The following is a 17354-nucleotide window of genomic DNA, read 5'->3' as shown; positions in this document are numbered from 1 at the left end:
CAAAAGGTTTCAAATGGGTCATTTCCACAAAGGGCCACAGTAACAGAATGGAAAACATGCTTGAAAGCAGTCAAATATTGCCACACTTGTGATAATGCCACTGTAAACTACTCTGTCGAGATGTGAGTATCGCATTGAAGAAAGCTCAAACTGTCCTATGCAAATATGCCATTAAAGAACACTTAGAATGTTTTTGTGCCTACTTCACACTTCTTCCATACACCTTTGTGAAACTTGAAAGTTCAGTTGACTCTAACCAGGTACATTGGTCTTATTCAGGCTGTGCAAGAGCAGTTTGACTGCAGTGCCCCATGCCAGTTGCTGGATGGCTGCTTGAACCTTTAGCCAGCCTTGAACAGAAACACAATTTTCTGTTCTGAAAGGCACATGAAATGTTCTGGCCTGAAAGCACAGTATAATTTCCGTAGGGGGGTGTCTATTCATCAGGTGGTTGTGTACAAGTGCACTCTTATAGCAATGAGTGGACATTCTGTGCACAAGTTAATTTTCAATGAAAAGGGCAGGACTATATAACTGGAAATAGTGCTTGTTTTACTTGCATAACCTCTAAATTCTTTGTGAGAGTGCCACAGACCACCTGTGTCTTCCTCGATCTCTGTGCTCTTATAGAATATTAACAACAAACCATGTGCTTACTGCACCCATTTTTATTATCAAAGTGCAATTTGTCCTTGAGAGTGGTTCTGAGGTTATCATTGTACACATGTATGCCTAACTGGGAGTTAGTGCTGTAATAGGTGGCTAAAACATCTTTAGCACCTGCACGTTTAATCCTATATTTACTCGTGAAATACTATCTTGCTGTAATTGCTTTCTAGTAGCTGCAATTTAAAATGGCTTCACGGCTACCATTTATTATAGAAGTACTGACAAAATTTTTGTTTTGTGTTTATTATTTTATTGAATAGCTGTCGACCCAGTAATTATGCTATGAAGCCTCTCTTTCCCAAGAGTGCAACAAATAATTGTTACCTTTCAATTTGACCAGTTCAAAATGCATGGGAAAAGCAGTGCAGCTTGGGATGTGAAAAAAAATTTTGTGAGACTGCAACATTCATATGGGGACGGATTACCAGCGAAGCTGTTTAGGCTGCATACATTATGAAATCGTACATTTTTTTCATACGGCACAACACTAAACTGACACAAGCGCCGCTGCGGTCACCACACTTCCCATGCATCTGCCACAACCGCTCATGACGTTATAACGACAGAAGCGCAGGCCACGTGCATAGGCGCCGTCGCCACACTCTTTCCCCCTCTCCCCTACTCCTCTCCATTCCTGTCCATGCGTCGTGTCCCCGATACGGGCGTAAGCTGCCCAGGGTACCCCCCCTGGAAAAACATGCGGGGGATGCATAGGGAGGCTAGAGGTAAACAGCTTCCCTGTAAAAGGAGACTCGTCACATTACCGAAACCTGTTGCTGTGGTCTCGTGTTACCAGATACCACTGATGCATACACACACACTATGGCCATGCTGCGGAAATCAGAGTCCATTCAGTACTCGCTGGTGCAAGAGGGGAGGGTGTGTCCCCCCCCCCCTCGCATTTCAATGAGAAGCACACATTTAGAAGGCCAATTTGGCAGCTTTTGGCAACGCAATCATTGTATGACCTTCAACCACCACACCGGGCTTATAAGGCAAAGGCAGGCTTCTAAGTTATTTGTCATACCATGTAAATGCCACCTCTGCTTTTGGTGACGCGATGAGTCTCCTTTTTCACATCCGAAGCTGCACTAGCCTTGACACGTAATTTTAATGGGTCGTATACAAGGTGCTGTAGTTATTTGTGACACTAATTAGGAATTGAGGGTTCAGTCTGATTATGGAATCAATAGCTGTCTACCAAAAGCAGTGGAAAAAGCAGGGCACACAATTTTTGTCTTTGTACTGCTTCTAATGGAAACTTCTCAGCAGCCTTTACAAAAAGTAGCTAACTTTACATTGTTTATCCTGGCATGCTGATTGCCTCTCATGGCAGTAATTTAACTTATTGTTCACTTTGTCTTGTTTCAGGAGGTGGGGGATATTTGCTTAACTTGGTGACATGAATGCTGATCAGAAAGGAGCTTGGCTGGGTTTGTCAATTTATGCTCAATACTTGTTTTTGCTTTGAGTGTCTGTTTCCAATTAATTTCATGTGGAAATGAACACTTCTAATACTTTCCTTCAACAGAGCTGAAGGAGCTTCATTCCTCCCTGAATGACTTGAAGGACAAGGTACACTCACTTTTCTTAGGAATCCTTTTTCATGTAGAGTGCAAACCATTTGTGCATGTTTTTTTTAGTAGAGAGCACTCTTGCATTTTATTGTGAAATAGAATTCTTGTTGCAGCCTTTAAAAATGATGTTTGGAAGTTGCACTTGGTCAGATTTATGTTTAGAATTTCATATAAAGGAATCTTGCTAAAGGCTGCTTTTACACAACATGTAGCAGAAACATTAATGTGTTGGGGTGCACAACTACTTTTTTTTAATTCAAGAGAGATCTGTGGTGAAGTAGTTTGTGTGAAGTTGTGCAAGCACACTTCCCCGTGCAATATGCCTTAGGAAAAGCTTCCCAACTTCTCAAAACCACCCAAGCCAAGGTAGATTTCATTCTCAGTACTTTTAAAGCTGATGGCCCCATGTTTGCAGCTAGGAATGGAAGGTCGTAGTAACACTGGCATCAACTTGCGCACCTTTTTTAATCCTTGTAGCACGACAAACGCCACCTTGGTTAGGTGTAACATGCTGTGTGAAGAAGTGCTTTTATATAATTTTGCAGAAGGTAAGTTTGCAGAATTTTTCATTGCTGCCAGCATGGTGTCAATTCTTGTGCTCTAATTAGGTTACAAGTGGGTGTGAGGCACGGAGAATGTGTGTAGATACAAAATCCTTGTTCACTGTTAGCATGCGAATTGCAGTTGGTTTCTTTCTTTTTCTTTTGAGTGAAGAGCTCTGTTGTCTTAACTGATGACTGCCTCTCTTTGTGAAAATGCCTGCTTCAATGCACCATGCCCTTTATTACTCCTTGTACACTCTCCGCCAATATAAAAAGAACACCAGATTTGTGTTCTAAGTCGATAATTTTCCTCCTTGTGTGTGCTTGCAATGAGGAAAAGTTCCATGAAGGGGATTTTCCAACAAAAGTACAACATAACAAATAACAGTGAGGAGGGGGCTTGCACGTTTGCAAGAATCACTGTTTGAATACAGATGGTGTGCCCTTTCATATTGGTAGAGAGAATACATGCATGAGGTTATGGTGCATTTGAAAGTATTCCTAGTCTGCCATTGCATACTGATTGCATTAGCAGATGTAAAAAATACTTTACCTGATAGTGCATATGGTCATTAAAAATATTTCGTAGATCCCACAACTGTTGGTAACACTACCCTTGGTACAGGGGCGGTGTTACCAACACCACCCCTGTTTTGTGCTAGTAGCCCCTGGCACTATTCATGAGGCTATGCACCTGTGTGGTGGCTACACTCCTACTGCACAAGCTTGTAATTAAAGGACCACTCACCAGGTTGACGATTTGGAACAAGTGTGGAGCAATGATTGCGGAGTCATGATTAAGTCTACAAAATATTATGCCATTGTACACCATGCAAGCAACTGAAAGTTCAGACTAAAGCCTGCACGCCCTTATTTTTGAGGCAGGGGGTCTCCTTGCCAGCAGAAATCTCATAGGTTCCTGCCTGCTACATCATAGGTCCTGCTGCAACTGCATCACTGGTCTTGTCTACAGCACACATAGGTAGCAGCAACTTGAACATAGAAGTTTCTATTAAATGCAGAGTGTGCAAGATTGCTGCTGGAAATACACCACACAGTGAAAAAGGAAGTGAGAAAAAAGAAAATAAACAAGGCAGGACTTGTTGCACAAAATAGGCTTCAGCTTTTGGCTCAGATATTGGACACTGTGAGGGAAGAATGCAACTTGCGGGACTCTGGTCAAAGAAATGGGAGAGATCCTCTGCTGGTGAGGATACCTCACAACATCATCTTGCAACATTTCATTTGCATCATTCTCCACTATTTCAAAAAATTCTTGCAGTAGAATGCTCTCTGGACAGTACTTTACAGGTTCCAGTATATGGGGTGGTCATCTTTAAGTTTTACAGGATTTTAAAAAATTGCCTGTTACAGATAACCTAATTCTAGTCATTGAGCTGGATTATTCAGAAAGGCTGACATTTGCACAAGAAATGGAACACATATTCAACTAATTAACACAAATTCACTATTCACCTTCTGGAGAAAGAGAGAATAAACTTTTATTATCTAGGTTGAGTGGAGTTTTCTTTCCCAGCGGAGTGGGCTTCTAAATTAATTTACAGCATATGAGGCAATTTACGAATTGTAGCCTGTGAGTTTGCAAGGCATATTCACTTGGAATGAATTTCCAGAATGACGCCAGATTGGAGATATATGCCATCAAACTCGCCGTAAAAATGCACTGTTCCACTTAATTTTTAACTTTTTTATGCATTGAAGCACAAAAGTAACTGGAACACCCATGTATTTCATCCCACACTTGGGAAATATCTTGAAACTGGTGTCCTCCTGGAAATTCATTTCAAGTGGATATGTCTTGCAAGCCCCACCGGCTACAATTCCTAAATTCCAATATGTGCTGTGAAATAATTAAGTTAATTGGTGAATTTATTTTAATTAAGTATGGGTTTCGATTTCTCATGCTAGTGATGTCTGCCTCTTAAAATATTACAGCTCAAGGACAAGAAATATGTTGTCTGCTACAGTTGATTTTTAAAATTTCCGTAAAATTTTAAAATGATCATCCCGTATAACACAAATTTTCAATGGGCATATTGTCATTGTAGTCAATGGTCATCCAGGAGAGCACTGTCGTTTATTTTTCCTGTTACAGTTGCACAAACAAGAGAACTTGCTTTAAAATGTTAATATCTTATCAGAGCTGCTGTTATTCAATGCTTGCTCACAAGCTCCTCAGAATTGTTCTGTCCGCTTTCATAGTTTCCCCCAGACCATCTTGCACTGTGACATCCCCCCCCCCCCCCCTGCAAGCCCAACCCAAATCGTAAATTTGAGGAGTGTCTTGGGGCACGGAGCAACTCTCAGCTGAGGGAAGCTCATGCTGTACTTTTTTTGAAAGTGTTTGGAGTATATCAATTCACGATACAAACAAGGAAAGGACACCAGTGCGTACAGAATTTCTGAACAAGAACAGTTTTGCATTACCAGTGAATGCAATGTTTGTCATGCAGGTTCTGACACGTGCCTGTACTTAGTACTGGCCACAGAGGGGGAGGCATAGTTTATAGCTTACAGCCCTAAAATTTAAGGACTATTTTGGCACTGTTCTTGGTCAGATGTGCTGGCTGTTAATGGGTTCACGATAAGTGCTGGTGACTGAGCACGAGGTTGTGGGTTTGATTTACAGTCGTGACAGCTGTATTCCGATATGCATTCTATGAAAAAATGCATGTGTACTTACATTTAAGTACATGTGGAATAACTCCAGGCGCTCAAAATAGATTCAGAGTCCCAGGTTACGTATGCATTTTTCATAGGCAAGATGTATCTCTTGAATGTAGAACCTCGCTGGATATTACTATGCTGGTGTTTGTTACTTAAAAATCTTAATGGATTTTTGTCACATACAGTTGTGAGGTCTGCACATGTTCTGAAATGTTTGTTGTTTGGCCCAAAAATAAATGCAGGCAACAGTGCTGTGTTAGCATTTCGTAGTAGTCATTTAGTGGTTCTCTGTTCTGAAATTTTTCCGTGAGGCTGTTAATTCTAGAAGTGCACTGTAATGGATTGGCATGTCCCCTGTTTTACTGTCCGACTACCATCAGATGTTGGAAGAGGTGCATGGAGCTGTGCCTTCTTAAATGTGAAGATAACATGACTGATGTCAGGGAGTGATTACTTTCCTTTAAAGGGACACTAAAGAGAGAAAGTTGAGTTGTGTTCGTAAATTATGCCTCCACAACACACACACACAAAAGAAGCCACTCCTGCTGTGTGAGGAAGATTAATAGGCCATAAAGGATACAAGTGAAAGACAGCTAGTGATGCTACCTTTTAAGTTCCTACACCAGCTCGCTGCGACATCATGGATTTTGGCAGTGTCTGCTCAGGCCTAGTTAACTTTTCATCAGTAGAGATGGGCTACACTGTATTCTAAAGGAGCCCAAGACTAATTTAGCAAACTTCGAAAACATTTATTACACCACAACGAAAATGCATTTATTTGTATACAATGCAACGAAAATATGAGAAAATGCTTCAAAATAAATGGCCAAAATATGATAAATTTGTGATGCAACATTGATGTACCAGCGCTAGGGTTTCGGCGTGAAATAAAGTAAAAGGAAGTTTCATTTTTTCTTTTTAGAAATCGACCTATCACCACAATAAAGCAAAAGTAGCGGTCTGAAATAATATGTAGCGAGTCTAAACTGCTTAAGTGTTTCTCTTGAGTGTTCCTTTAAGTCAGGCTACTGGAGGAGACTTGTTTCATGGTTGTTACATGTGCAGAAGTAAAATCATAACTAAAGGTGCATAGAAATTTGTTGTTTCATTAGGAAGCAAACTTCCTCTTCTCTGATCTATTGTGCTGCCATGTACTCTTGCATCCACCATTTTACACTTTGGTGTCTGGCAAAAAAAAAAAAAAAAAAAAAAAAAAAAAAACATCTGTTTAACTTTGGCTGTTCCCCTTCACCATTCTGAGCTGTATTCTCGGTTGATCCAGTTTTTGCTGGCCTATCCAATGAATGTGAACTGAAAGTGATACCATGAAAAGTGATTGGCTGAGAATGCCTACCCTAGGCGGGATAGTACTACAATTCTGTTCCTGTGCTATTCCTTTCTGTGTGTGTGCCAGTGGTCCTAGCACCACTACCACCACATTATCACTGGAATCAGCTGGTCGTGAAGGGTCGATAATGAGAGTGGAATAGAATGTGCATCATGCTGACGAAGTATTTCATGGTAATTAGTTGACTATTAGAAATTAAAATGAAGCTCAAAGTGCTATTTGAATTTCATGCTGAATCCTCAGTGCTGGTACGTCAGTCTGATGTCACAGATTTCCAAGCATTTTCTCATATTTGGGCCGTTGTTTTTCAGGTAAAGTTCCCAAAACTTGCTAAATTCAGTCTTTAGGTCCTTTAGAATGCAGTGTTGTCCACTTTTTTATGAATAAAAAATTAACCAGGCCTAAGCAGATGTCTAAATTCATGACGTCATGGTAAGCTGGTGCAGGAACTTCAGGGTGGCGTCACCATGTGTCTTGTTTTCGCATCTTTTCTTGCTTAGCAAACCTTATCTAGTTTAATAGTGGCTTTTTTCTTATTTCAGGAGGATGATTTACTTAAACAGCTAAATTTTTCTCTTTAGTCCCCCTTTAAAGTCACTCTCTGCTTCAGTAGCAGGAGCTCCCATTCGTATATGGGCTGCTCACTGTATGCGTGTATGCAAGAGAAACAACAAATAAGTGAATGATTTGGAAGTCTGCCTAATTAACCTATGATAGCAGTATAGGACATCATTTTTTCATAACCCATTGTTCTTTGCATAAGTTCATGTCCTTTGCTGTAAATGAGCATTTGAGGGGGTGGCTGCCCCTTCCCTCCTTTCATGTCATATTTTTTTTTTTTTTAGAAGGGGTGATTTTAAACTTCTGTGAAATGAGCGTTTGTTTTTAGTTTGCGTTGAAAAGTTGCTTCTCTCAATTCTTGTGAACGACACTTATGCACTTGAAGAACTTTTTTTTCTCTCTCATTTTATTTTGTATTGTAACCTTGGTACTCGGACATGATGGCTTAGTGTCAGAAATGTTATGCTTAGTATCATGAAACAATCAGTGAATCAAATGAAACCATCAGTGAATCAAACCACTTGGATGAACATGGAACATATGTAGATCTACACCTTCATCATTCTTTGTTCTGGCTTTCTATGGTAGTTTTATGTGACACTTCCTAACCTCTTGCTTTACTGCTTTGTGTCATTTGAAGTCTCAGAAACATTGCTGGTAGGAATGTCCCATAATAAAGTTTAAGGCTCTACCCCTATGTAACTGTACATCTTGGCTTTTGTTGCAGTCACTTCAGGTGTTGCCAGTGTTAACAAGTAAAATGAGTGAACTCAAAATATGATCGTATGACCTGAAAAATGATCTGAATGAACTGATAATTATGAACTGAAATATGATCATATGTCTTATGCTTCCTTTTGGAATCACATTCACCCAACATAATATTGTTTGCAGTGTTCACATTGTCCTGTTGCACTTCTGTATTCTCTGATGCAGTAACCTTGTCTTCTGCTGTGAAAACAGTGTCTGAGCCTCTGCAGCTCTGTCTTCCTTTTCGTAGTATATTGAGGTATGCTAGCTTGTGCCTTGTGGTCCTTCACTTTGCAAAAGAAGCAACTTTTGGGGAAAAGCGTTGCTGAAATGTAGAGCTAGAGGCTTGAATGTTGGCCTTGTTTTGTCCCTTACACATCAGTGCCTTTAATAATCTCATATACCAAAACTTCATGTCAAGCTGTTTTTTCAGTTTTTACCTCCAAAATAAATGAATGAGTTATTGAACTTTTATGGATCTAATAGTGACTACTTGCATGTACAGGTTTTTCCTTCCAAAGTTGTATTTGCATAGCCTGAAAGAAAGCTCCACATGTTGACATTTACTCCTTGGAGGCGGCAATGTTTTGCTTACTGCAGTGATCGTAACAGAAATGCATGCATTGAGCGGTTGATATTTCATGTGCTTCGTGAATACTTTTTTTGTATTGGTTTAAAGGGGCACTGGAGAAGGATATTAAATTATGCTGTACTAGTAGATTGTGCTTCTGTAATAGCGAAATGACCATTCTTATCACGAGGGAATGCTTTTAAGCCAGAAAAGACCCAGAAAAAACAATTGATGGGTTGTGCTGCTGCCCTGAAGTACCCACGTTGGCTTGATCAAGGATTTTGACAGTGTCTGCTCAAGTCTAGTTAATTGTTTATCAGTAAACAAGCACTACATTGCATTCTCAAGGAACCATTGACTCAACCAAGCAAGTTTCAAGAACTTCTCCTGTGCCACAATGGCCCAGATCGAGAAAATACCTTCAAATCCATGATGTCACGCTGACGTATTGGTGCTGAGGTTTCGGCATTAAGGAAACGAAAGTTTGGCCTTTGTGTTCTCCAGTAATAATCAACCTTTTGAAACTGAATGAAGGGACATAGGCCAATAAAATATATTTTACCAGTCTGAACTGTTTTAGTGTCACTCCTCATTGTCCCTTTAAGAATGACTTGTTGTTTCATTTAGTTCTCAATTACTTGTTGCTGACATATGAATATATAGAAGGCCATTCTCTGTATATGTTCAGCATTTGTGGTTTGCCCATATGTTGTCTGGCAGTGGTGGCTAACTATTAACCAGTAAACTGCTGAGTAATTCCATGTATTGATGTTTTTGACCTTTTACATTATGCTGATGACTGCTTAATAAGCAGTTATCATTTTTTTGCATGCTTTAGCAAATAGTGTCTTCATTTTAATGGCACACTGGCTTCTGATGACATGCCATTTTCATGAATTTTCTACAGGAAGTTGATTGGTTGTTTAAAATGACTTTGTTTGGCTGGGCTGATCTCACCCCCGTATTCAGAATTGCACCTTAAGTTGAAGCCCATGCTTGGCTTGATCTAAGTGACGCCTGGCGTCAACGTGCCCAGGACGCTCACTGCGTTTGCACCGGCGCATTCACGACAGGTGTCATTTAAATCCAAGTCAAGCATGGGCATCAACTTAAGATGCATTTCTGAATACGGGGGTTAGAATCAGACCTTCAAGCTTTTTGTTAATTAGTGTTTGTAAATGTTCATATTTAAGATCTTTCTTTTTTTTGTCATTATGAAGTACTAGGATTCTTGACTTTTTTTTGCAGCCTTATTTTGCAATAATTCCATTGATGTTTGAAAGCTGAAATGTCTATTTGGATGTGGCAGTAAAACCTGATGGACAAAACATTTGGCTTCATTCTGCTTTTCAGCTAAACAGAACTGGCCAGAAGCTTTCAGCTGCTTCTACTTCCGGTCCGATTGAGTTCAACTTTACTGCCCAGCCAAGTTGGGCCACATCCCTTATCAATTTGGTACACTCTTCTAGGACTGCGGCTACTTCTGCTTCATCTCTGGTATGATATATTTCTGGTCTGCCTTGCTTGCCTGTATATGAAAACGTAGGTAGGGTAGGAAAGATTAAGTGTTCAGTCAAAGGACACTAAACATTAGGTTGTGCTTGGTTGGTAGACTACATTTTTGAAATAGTGGTTGTTGAAGTAACGGAAATTAATTTATGAATTTTAATAGGTCTTCAAGCCAACTGGCCTGAACAGCTGCTGCTTGTTCTGGCTTAATTGAGTTCTTTACTGCCCAGCCAAGGGAGTACTGCCCACTTTCAGCAGCAATTTTATACACTCGTTTTGGACTGCCACAACTTTTGTTTCATCTTATTGGTGTTTCTTGAGCATGCTGGCAGAGAGCTCCAAGCCTCATATCTAGAACAACGCTCGCTGCTGGACACTAGCATTACTTGATTTTGCTGTTTAGAAGTGCCAGCTTGCGTCTAATGAGGAGCATCGCAAACAGGATTGCAGTGCTCCGCCAGCATGATCATAGCATGCTGCGATCATCTTGGTGGACAAGCCAAGTCATAATCTTGTGTGTTTATTGTTTATGCTGGAAGAATAAATTGAGACAAGGTGCACTTTTTTAGTTCTTTCATGTATCTGGGTGGGCTCTGTTGCACTGTCATCAGCTTATCTGGTTGTACCTGTGTCCCTAGTTCCCCCCCCCCCCCCCCCAAAAAAAAAAAAAAAAAAAAAAAATTGACTAGAGGGAACTTGGGTGACATTGTTTAGCTACCATGGGAATGATGGGTAGTACATTGATTTGTCTAATTTTCCTGCTCATAGCTTTGGTACTCTTGTCTGTTTATTATGCTTTTTTTTTCTAAGTTTGCAAACAATTATATTTTTCTAAATCCATGAAGGCAATAAGTTTCTGTGCTCATGCATAGTCATTGTGAAATGTTGCTGTTATGATTCTTTTGTTGAAAATGATAAATTTGCTAAGGCACTAAGCCATTTGAAGCCAGATGGTCAAAGTTTAGGCAAGCCCATGTACTACTACACATCATTTTTTGCTGGCTGAACCGTTATATTTACAGCTCCTGTAGACACTAGCAGCAAAGTTCCACCTGGTAATTTTTGTAGGAAACTGTGCCTATGCCCACCGCACCCCTAGCAGGCAATGTTGACCATGATGGTAGACATTTATAATGAAGTAATGGTAGTTACAAATGAAGTAATTTTGACTCCCTCTTTCAACTTTATTATGTCAAGGTTTTACAGTATTGCAGTTTCTTTCCACTTTCTTCTGTACATCAGAAATGGATTTTGGGGCAGAAGCTGTGAAAAACCAAAGCGCCTAGTCTCCAGCTCTTTCATTGTAGTACTTGCTGCTTGAAAAGTTGTGAAACCAAAAGCTACACTTGCTGTTTAAAAGGTTACAAAACCAAAAACTGCACAGTGCAGTTTCTGCTTTCATAATGTTAATGCCATCCTTTATTCAGACAACTGTACATAGTGTTTTAATCGCTGTGGCGTTGTGCTGCTGCAGATGAGTTTATAGGTTTGATTCCTGGCTGCAATAGTCACGTTCCAGTGGGGCTTTAATGCAAGAACACTCGTCTGCCAAGCTTTGGGTGCACTTTAAAGAATCCTAGATGATAAATGTAATCAGTAACCATCCACTATGCTGTCCCTCATAGCACCTGTGTTGCTTTGGAATGCTAAACTGAACTCAGTTAATTCACGTGCATGGTAAGCAAAGGCTTGATTATTGCATACCAATAGGGCTTTTTTCTAATGTGCCTGCATGCAATGCTTTTTTATAGGTCAGCCCAAAGAAATGTAGGCCAATTGCTCAAAGCCCAGGAAGCAGTGCTATAAATGGTGAGTATTTTGCCATGGGAGCTTAAAGTCAGTGGGCACAAACATTAAGTTGGAATTTGATGAAACTGAATAAATAGATTTGATGTCGAGTCTTCAGATGAGTATGAAAAAGGTGACTATGAAAAATGCCTAAAATAATGCTTTCCACATACCTTGAGTTATCTTTAAGCACTGTCACTGCACTATACATAGTTAGTGTTAACCTAAGAATTCCGTATGAGTTCTGCCCACAATACATCTGTTTTCTGTGCCTCTGTGCATTAAAACATACTTCCCAAGAGGCGGCAATATTGAAAGAAGTTCGCCTTTGCTATGACATCGAGGAAATGAGCAAACGAAATTGGCTGTTGCATCTCTACAAGCTCTCTTTGAGTTGGACAGTGCCACTGCATTCTTATGCTGTCACTGAATAATCACCATGTTTGTAATTGCCTAATGCTCCACATTCAATTTCTGTACTGTACTGCACAGCCACTATCAGGCTTAACTTGGAACTATGAAGCAGCCGCATTCCAATGGGGGCAGAATTCGAAAATGCTCGTGAAGTATGCATTGGGTGCACGTTAAAAATAAAACCCAGGTGGGCAAAATTAATCTGGAGTTCTGCTCTTCATGGTGCCTCATAATCAGATCGTAGAGTTTTGACATGTAAAACCCCAAAATAAGTTTCCCTTCCCTTCCCTTTTTTTTAACAATGAAGACGCATCTTAGTGGCTTAACTTGGCAAACATAGGCTGTAAGGAGCAAACATCAAACGCTTTGTAAGGTAGATGCATTAAGCTAGCACATTCCAGACACTTCAACCAGACATCTCCAGCACCCTCTGCAAAAAAAGTAAAAAGGCACTTAAGGTGTGTTCAGGCATGACAGTGACTGTACTTAAGCTGCACAAACAGCATGAATACGATTGTGAAAACCTTAATATAGCTCAGTGTCTTTAGCTTCATTCATGTTGCCAAAGGTTTTCTTCAAAGTGTTTCAGCTAACATATTTGGGTCATCCTGAGAACTTCTAGGAGTGGTAGTGTCATTACGACAATACCGGCCTAATGGTTTTAATGCAGTTTGGAACAAGGGCCGATCCCAGAGGCTGTGTAATCAAATGCTTGGGTGGGCCAATCCTGATTCCAGTGCATGATATGTTTCCTTGTTTGCGAGAGTTTTAATATAACATTGATGAAAGCTGCCTTTGGTAATATCTACACAGGAGCGACATTTAGTGCGAGAGCGACAAAGGATGGAAGAAAATGCTTTGGGTACGGCATGACGTACAGGGGTACGTGACAGGATGTGCGGTGGATGTAGATTGCACAATATTTTTGCACAGATGTGCGGTGGATGTAGATTGCACAATATTTTTGCCACACTGCTCTGTATGAGGTGATTCTAACAATGGCAATGGATAATCTTTGAATGATGATGATGATCATCAGCCTATCTTTATGTCCTCTGCAGGACGAAGGCCTCTCCCTGTGATCTCCAATTACCCCTGTCCTGCGCTAGCTGATTCCGAATTCCACCTGCAAATTTCCCAATTTCATCACCCCACCTAGTTTTCCGCCGTCCTTGACTGCGCTTCCCTTCTTTTGGCACCCATTCTACAACTCTAATGGTCCACCAATTAGCCACCCTACGCACTACATGGCCTGCCTGTACGTGAACATAAAGCTGATTACGTGAACATAATGTTGCAGTGGCTGAATGGAAAAGTTGTAGACAGGAAGAGGAGTTCCATGCAGAGGCCAGCGTACAGTCATTGAAACTCAAAACTTCTGCTTGTCGAATGATTGTAAGGCACCAGTACTAACGCATTAGAGTTGCTCATGTTACATGAGGACCTGTCAATTTTTATAGAACACAACTGCACAAAATATAGCGTGCTGTGAACAAACGGATCATATGTTTTTAAACATTATGGGAAACTTTTAAAATGACACTCAGGCTGGAAAATCAATATTTTAATTGCTGCCAATCATCTAAATTATCTTAATAGGCAGAGCATGAAAAATATGAAGGATACTCTACGTGCTTGCTAACAAACAAACAAAAAATATGTGTGTATTGGCTTTTACACCCTGTGTACATAGCTGCTTCTAGTTGCTGTAATGGGATGAACTTGCCATTTCTTTAGTAGCACCAACTCTGTACTGCACCATAACAGTGCCAACAGGTGACTGACAGCCGTGTACACCTTAGTGTCCTGCTGCTGTTGCAGTCCCGTTTCCAAGTTCCAGAGTCACTTTCTTGAAGAAAGCGTGTAAAATTTTATCATGGTGTATAGTAGGGGTGTGCAAATACTCGAATACAGACGAACCACTTATAAAAATACCAGTTTAAACAATATATCGGTTATAACAATGAGAAGCTGCTGCACCATCAACTTTTGTATGTTTTCTATGATGAACTAACCCGCTTACTGCAATGCCCCCATGCCCCATTATCGGTTATAACAATGAAGTCGGGCTACAGGGTGTCCGTGCCGAAAGAGAGTGGAATGCAAACTTCTTGAAAAGAAAAAAAGAAATTTGAGTCGTTGCACGCTGCCAGGTGCTGTTTTCCATCCTTCTCGCCATCGCCAGCCTCACGCGCCTGTCCCGTTGCCCTTCCACTGCTCCGAACACGAATGGGCTGCTGTGCCCATAGCTCTACGCTGCGCCACCCTAGGAAACGCGAATGGACCGCGCCAACTGTGCTGGGCTGGCGGAGCGTCGCTGATTTCGCAATAGAGCCATAATGGGGTTAGCGTCCACCGAAACGAAGCGATGAAGTTCGCATTTCCATAGTCATCAGTGAAAATCGTACTGGAATGACAGCAATGCCGAAATGCTTCGTGCTTATTTGTGCCTTTAAAGCCTTTATTCTTGCGTTTATCGCCGCGCATAGTACAGTAGAACCTCATTCATACGTTTAAAAAAAATACGCGAAAAATAAACGTACGGTCCAGGAAAACGTACGATCCGAATCCAGTAAAAATTGAAGCTAACAAGCCCTTATTGAGGTGCAAGGGCAGAAAACATTTATTTCTTGCAAAACATAGTTACAGTCGAATCTCATTAATTTGAACTGACGCTGTGGTCCCGTCAAAGTTATGCGTATTCCAATGGGCGAGAACTCTCGGTAATTCGAACATAACTGCGCACCGAGAATGCTCTCAGCAGCACGCCAAATCACGTGGCGGCGCCTCCGACTGGCATTGCTCCGACACCACGCGGATGCCACGCGGAGAAATAAAAAAAAAAAATGCCGCTGCGAAAATTTTCTCTCTGAAATGGTAAGGTTTCTGCATCGCGCCGGAACACGCATGTACGTGCTGACGTCTTAGCCAACGCTGCGGCTGCGGCGCAGAGGGAAGCAACGCGGAGGCTCAATCTGGCCAACGAAACTGCCCATGCCGGCCAACGCTCGCTTCAACGGCAGAAAACGAAACTTCGGGTAGCGGGCTAAGCTGGCGCCGGGGCGGGCGCACACGGAGACAGTCGAAGGTGAGGAAGCTACGAGGGAGGTGAGAGGGAGGGCGAGGGGAGCCACCAAAGTGACGGGGCTGCCGAGGCCAAATGCGCTTCCCTGCCGCCCTCCTCTCTCACCTTCGATGGTCTCCGCGCACGCACGTCGCCGTGCCGGCGCCGCCCGCTCCCTGAAGTTTCGTTCACTGCCGTTATCAGGATGCGAGAGAGAGAGATTGTGGTAGTGAAGAGGAAGAGGCGCTATCGGGATGCGAGCATTGGCTGGCCGGCGTGGGCAGTTTCGTGGCCCTCGCTCGCTATGTGCTTGCGCGCCGCGATATCTCAGGACTCGCACCGTTCGTGCGTAGCGCTATGGTGCACAAATACGTCAAAAATAGGTCCTTCTTTTAATTCGAACAAATTTTCGGGCCCCTTCGAGTTCGAATTATCGAGATTCGACTGTATTTTCTGCTGGTGCATCACACCCTTGGACAGGAACTCCTTTTGCACACATTGCAGACCCTTGTCCGCATTTTCGTTGTCTTTCGTGCGAAAGAAGCTTTGTAAGGCTTCCAGGCCAGCAAGGGCTTCAGCGAAGGTAGCCAATGGGCGCAAGCCTTCGTTCTTGCCGCCGTCTTCAGGTGCCTCGTCCGCCACCACCTCCGCTACGATCTCGGCGAGTCGTAGCGCTGCGCGCCGCATGCGAAGCGTCCGCCTGTTTTCACTGCTAGTATAGTTCGCGTTTAAGCGAGGGGCTAGGTAGCGCAAAGGTCAATTCCCTCGCCGCTGCTGCCGCGCTTCGTCACTTCGGGCGAATGAGCAATGCAGAGAAGTTGCGGAGGGGGGGGGGGGGGAATCGAGCACTGCAGAGAAGTCGCGCGGCGGCCGTCTGCCACTTCGCACTTCACAAGCACACGAGAGCGGCCTTTTTGCACACCTGAATGATAATTTTTCGCTGCAGAACTTATCATACGACCGCAGTTTGCCGCAATACTGAACATTGCTGCCGAATAATCATATTTTCCGGGAACGTATTAACCGGAACGTATTAACACATTCCTCAATGGGGTTATGTTTATCTTTCGCGATTGCGAACGTAGGAGCCGGGTAATCGTATTAAGCGGGAATGTATCGGCGAGGTTCTACTGTACCGTGTTGGCTGCGTGTTTTCATGACTGCGTAGTCACCATCCATGATCACGTCGATAGAGGCCGAGATTTCATCCGCAGCGGTTGCGGCAAACAGTAGTTTCGTTTTGACTTGGTACGTGCGTCAGTCGCGTGCCTAAAAGACTGCATAGCCGCCATCCATGATCGCATCGATAGCGACCGTTGTTTCGTCTGCAGCGGTTGCGGGAAACAGTAGTTTCGTTTTGACTAAGTGCGTGTGTTGGGCACGCGCTATCAGAACCTCATGGTCCCCTTCCATGATGGCATCGACAGCAGCCGCGGCAAACAGTAGTTTTGTTTTTACTCAGTGCATAGTTGTCGAGGATAAAGAGTACCGTCTACATAGCGATGGGCAGTGACCTGGCGACACGGGCGAAAAAATAATCGGGATGTGCACGCGGTAGTGAAAAGCGTGTCTTAAAAGACACACGCCGCGGCCGCGCTGTGACAGAAGTGGCGAGGCCTTTGCTGCTGCAAGCGCTAAACAGTCACGAGATGACGAGAACTGCAGCTTCCACTCTGCCTTTGTGCAAAATAGAAACAGGATTCTGCTAATTCATTCAGTAAATGAAAGCGTGTTGATGTGGAAAGCATTTGTTTGTTTTCTTGGTCCCTCGATAATTCGACATTCGGTTAATTCGGACATTTTTTCGGTCCTGTGAAATCCTAATTAACGAGGCTTTACTATAGCAGTGCCATTCTTCAACACCGACAGCGGC

The 17354-nt window shown here is 42.4% G+C and overlaps 1 protein-coding gene across 1 annotated transcript in view; it reads left to right on the top strand.

The window, feature by feature from the left end:
* Nucleotides 1-17354, top strand: part of LOC119434944 (centrosome-associated protein 350-like) — a 194607-nt gene that overhangs the window by 2282 nt on the left and 174971 nt on the right. The window contains exons 2-5 of the mRNA XM_049673160.1: nt 2041-2102; nt 2201-2244; nt 10060-10203; nt 11967-12024. Of these exons, the coding sequence (XP_049529117.1) occupies nt 2072-2102; nt 2201-2244; nt 10060-10203; nt 11967-12024 (277 nt within the window). The 5' untranslated portion in view covers nt 2041-2071. The remainder of the gene's footprint in view (nt 1-2040; nt 2103-2200; nt 2245-10059; nt 10204-11966; nt 12025-17354) is intronic.

Source organism: Dermacentor silvarum, chromosome 1, assembly GCF_013339745.2.
Source record: "Dermacentor silvarum isolate Dsil-2018 chromosome 1, BIME_Dsil_1.4, whole genome shotgun sequence".
In the NCBI taxonomy this organism is placed as follows: Eukaryota; Metazoa; Arthropoda; class Arachnida; order Ixodida; family Ixodidae; genus Dermacentor; species Dermacentor silvarum.
Note: the sequence above shows the minus strand (reverse complement) of the source record. Positions and strands in the feature narration are given on the sequence as shown.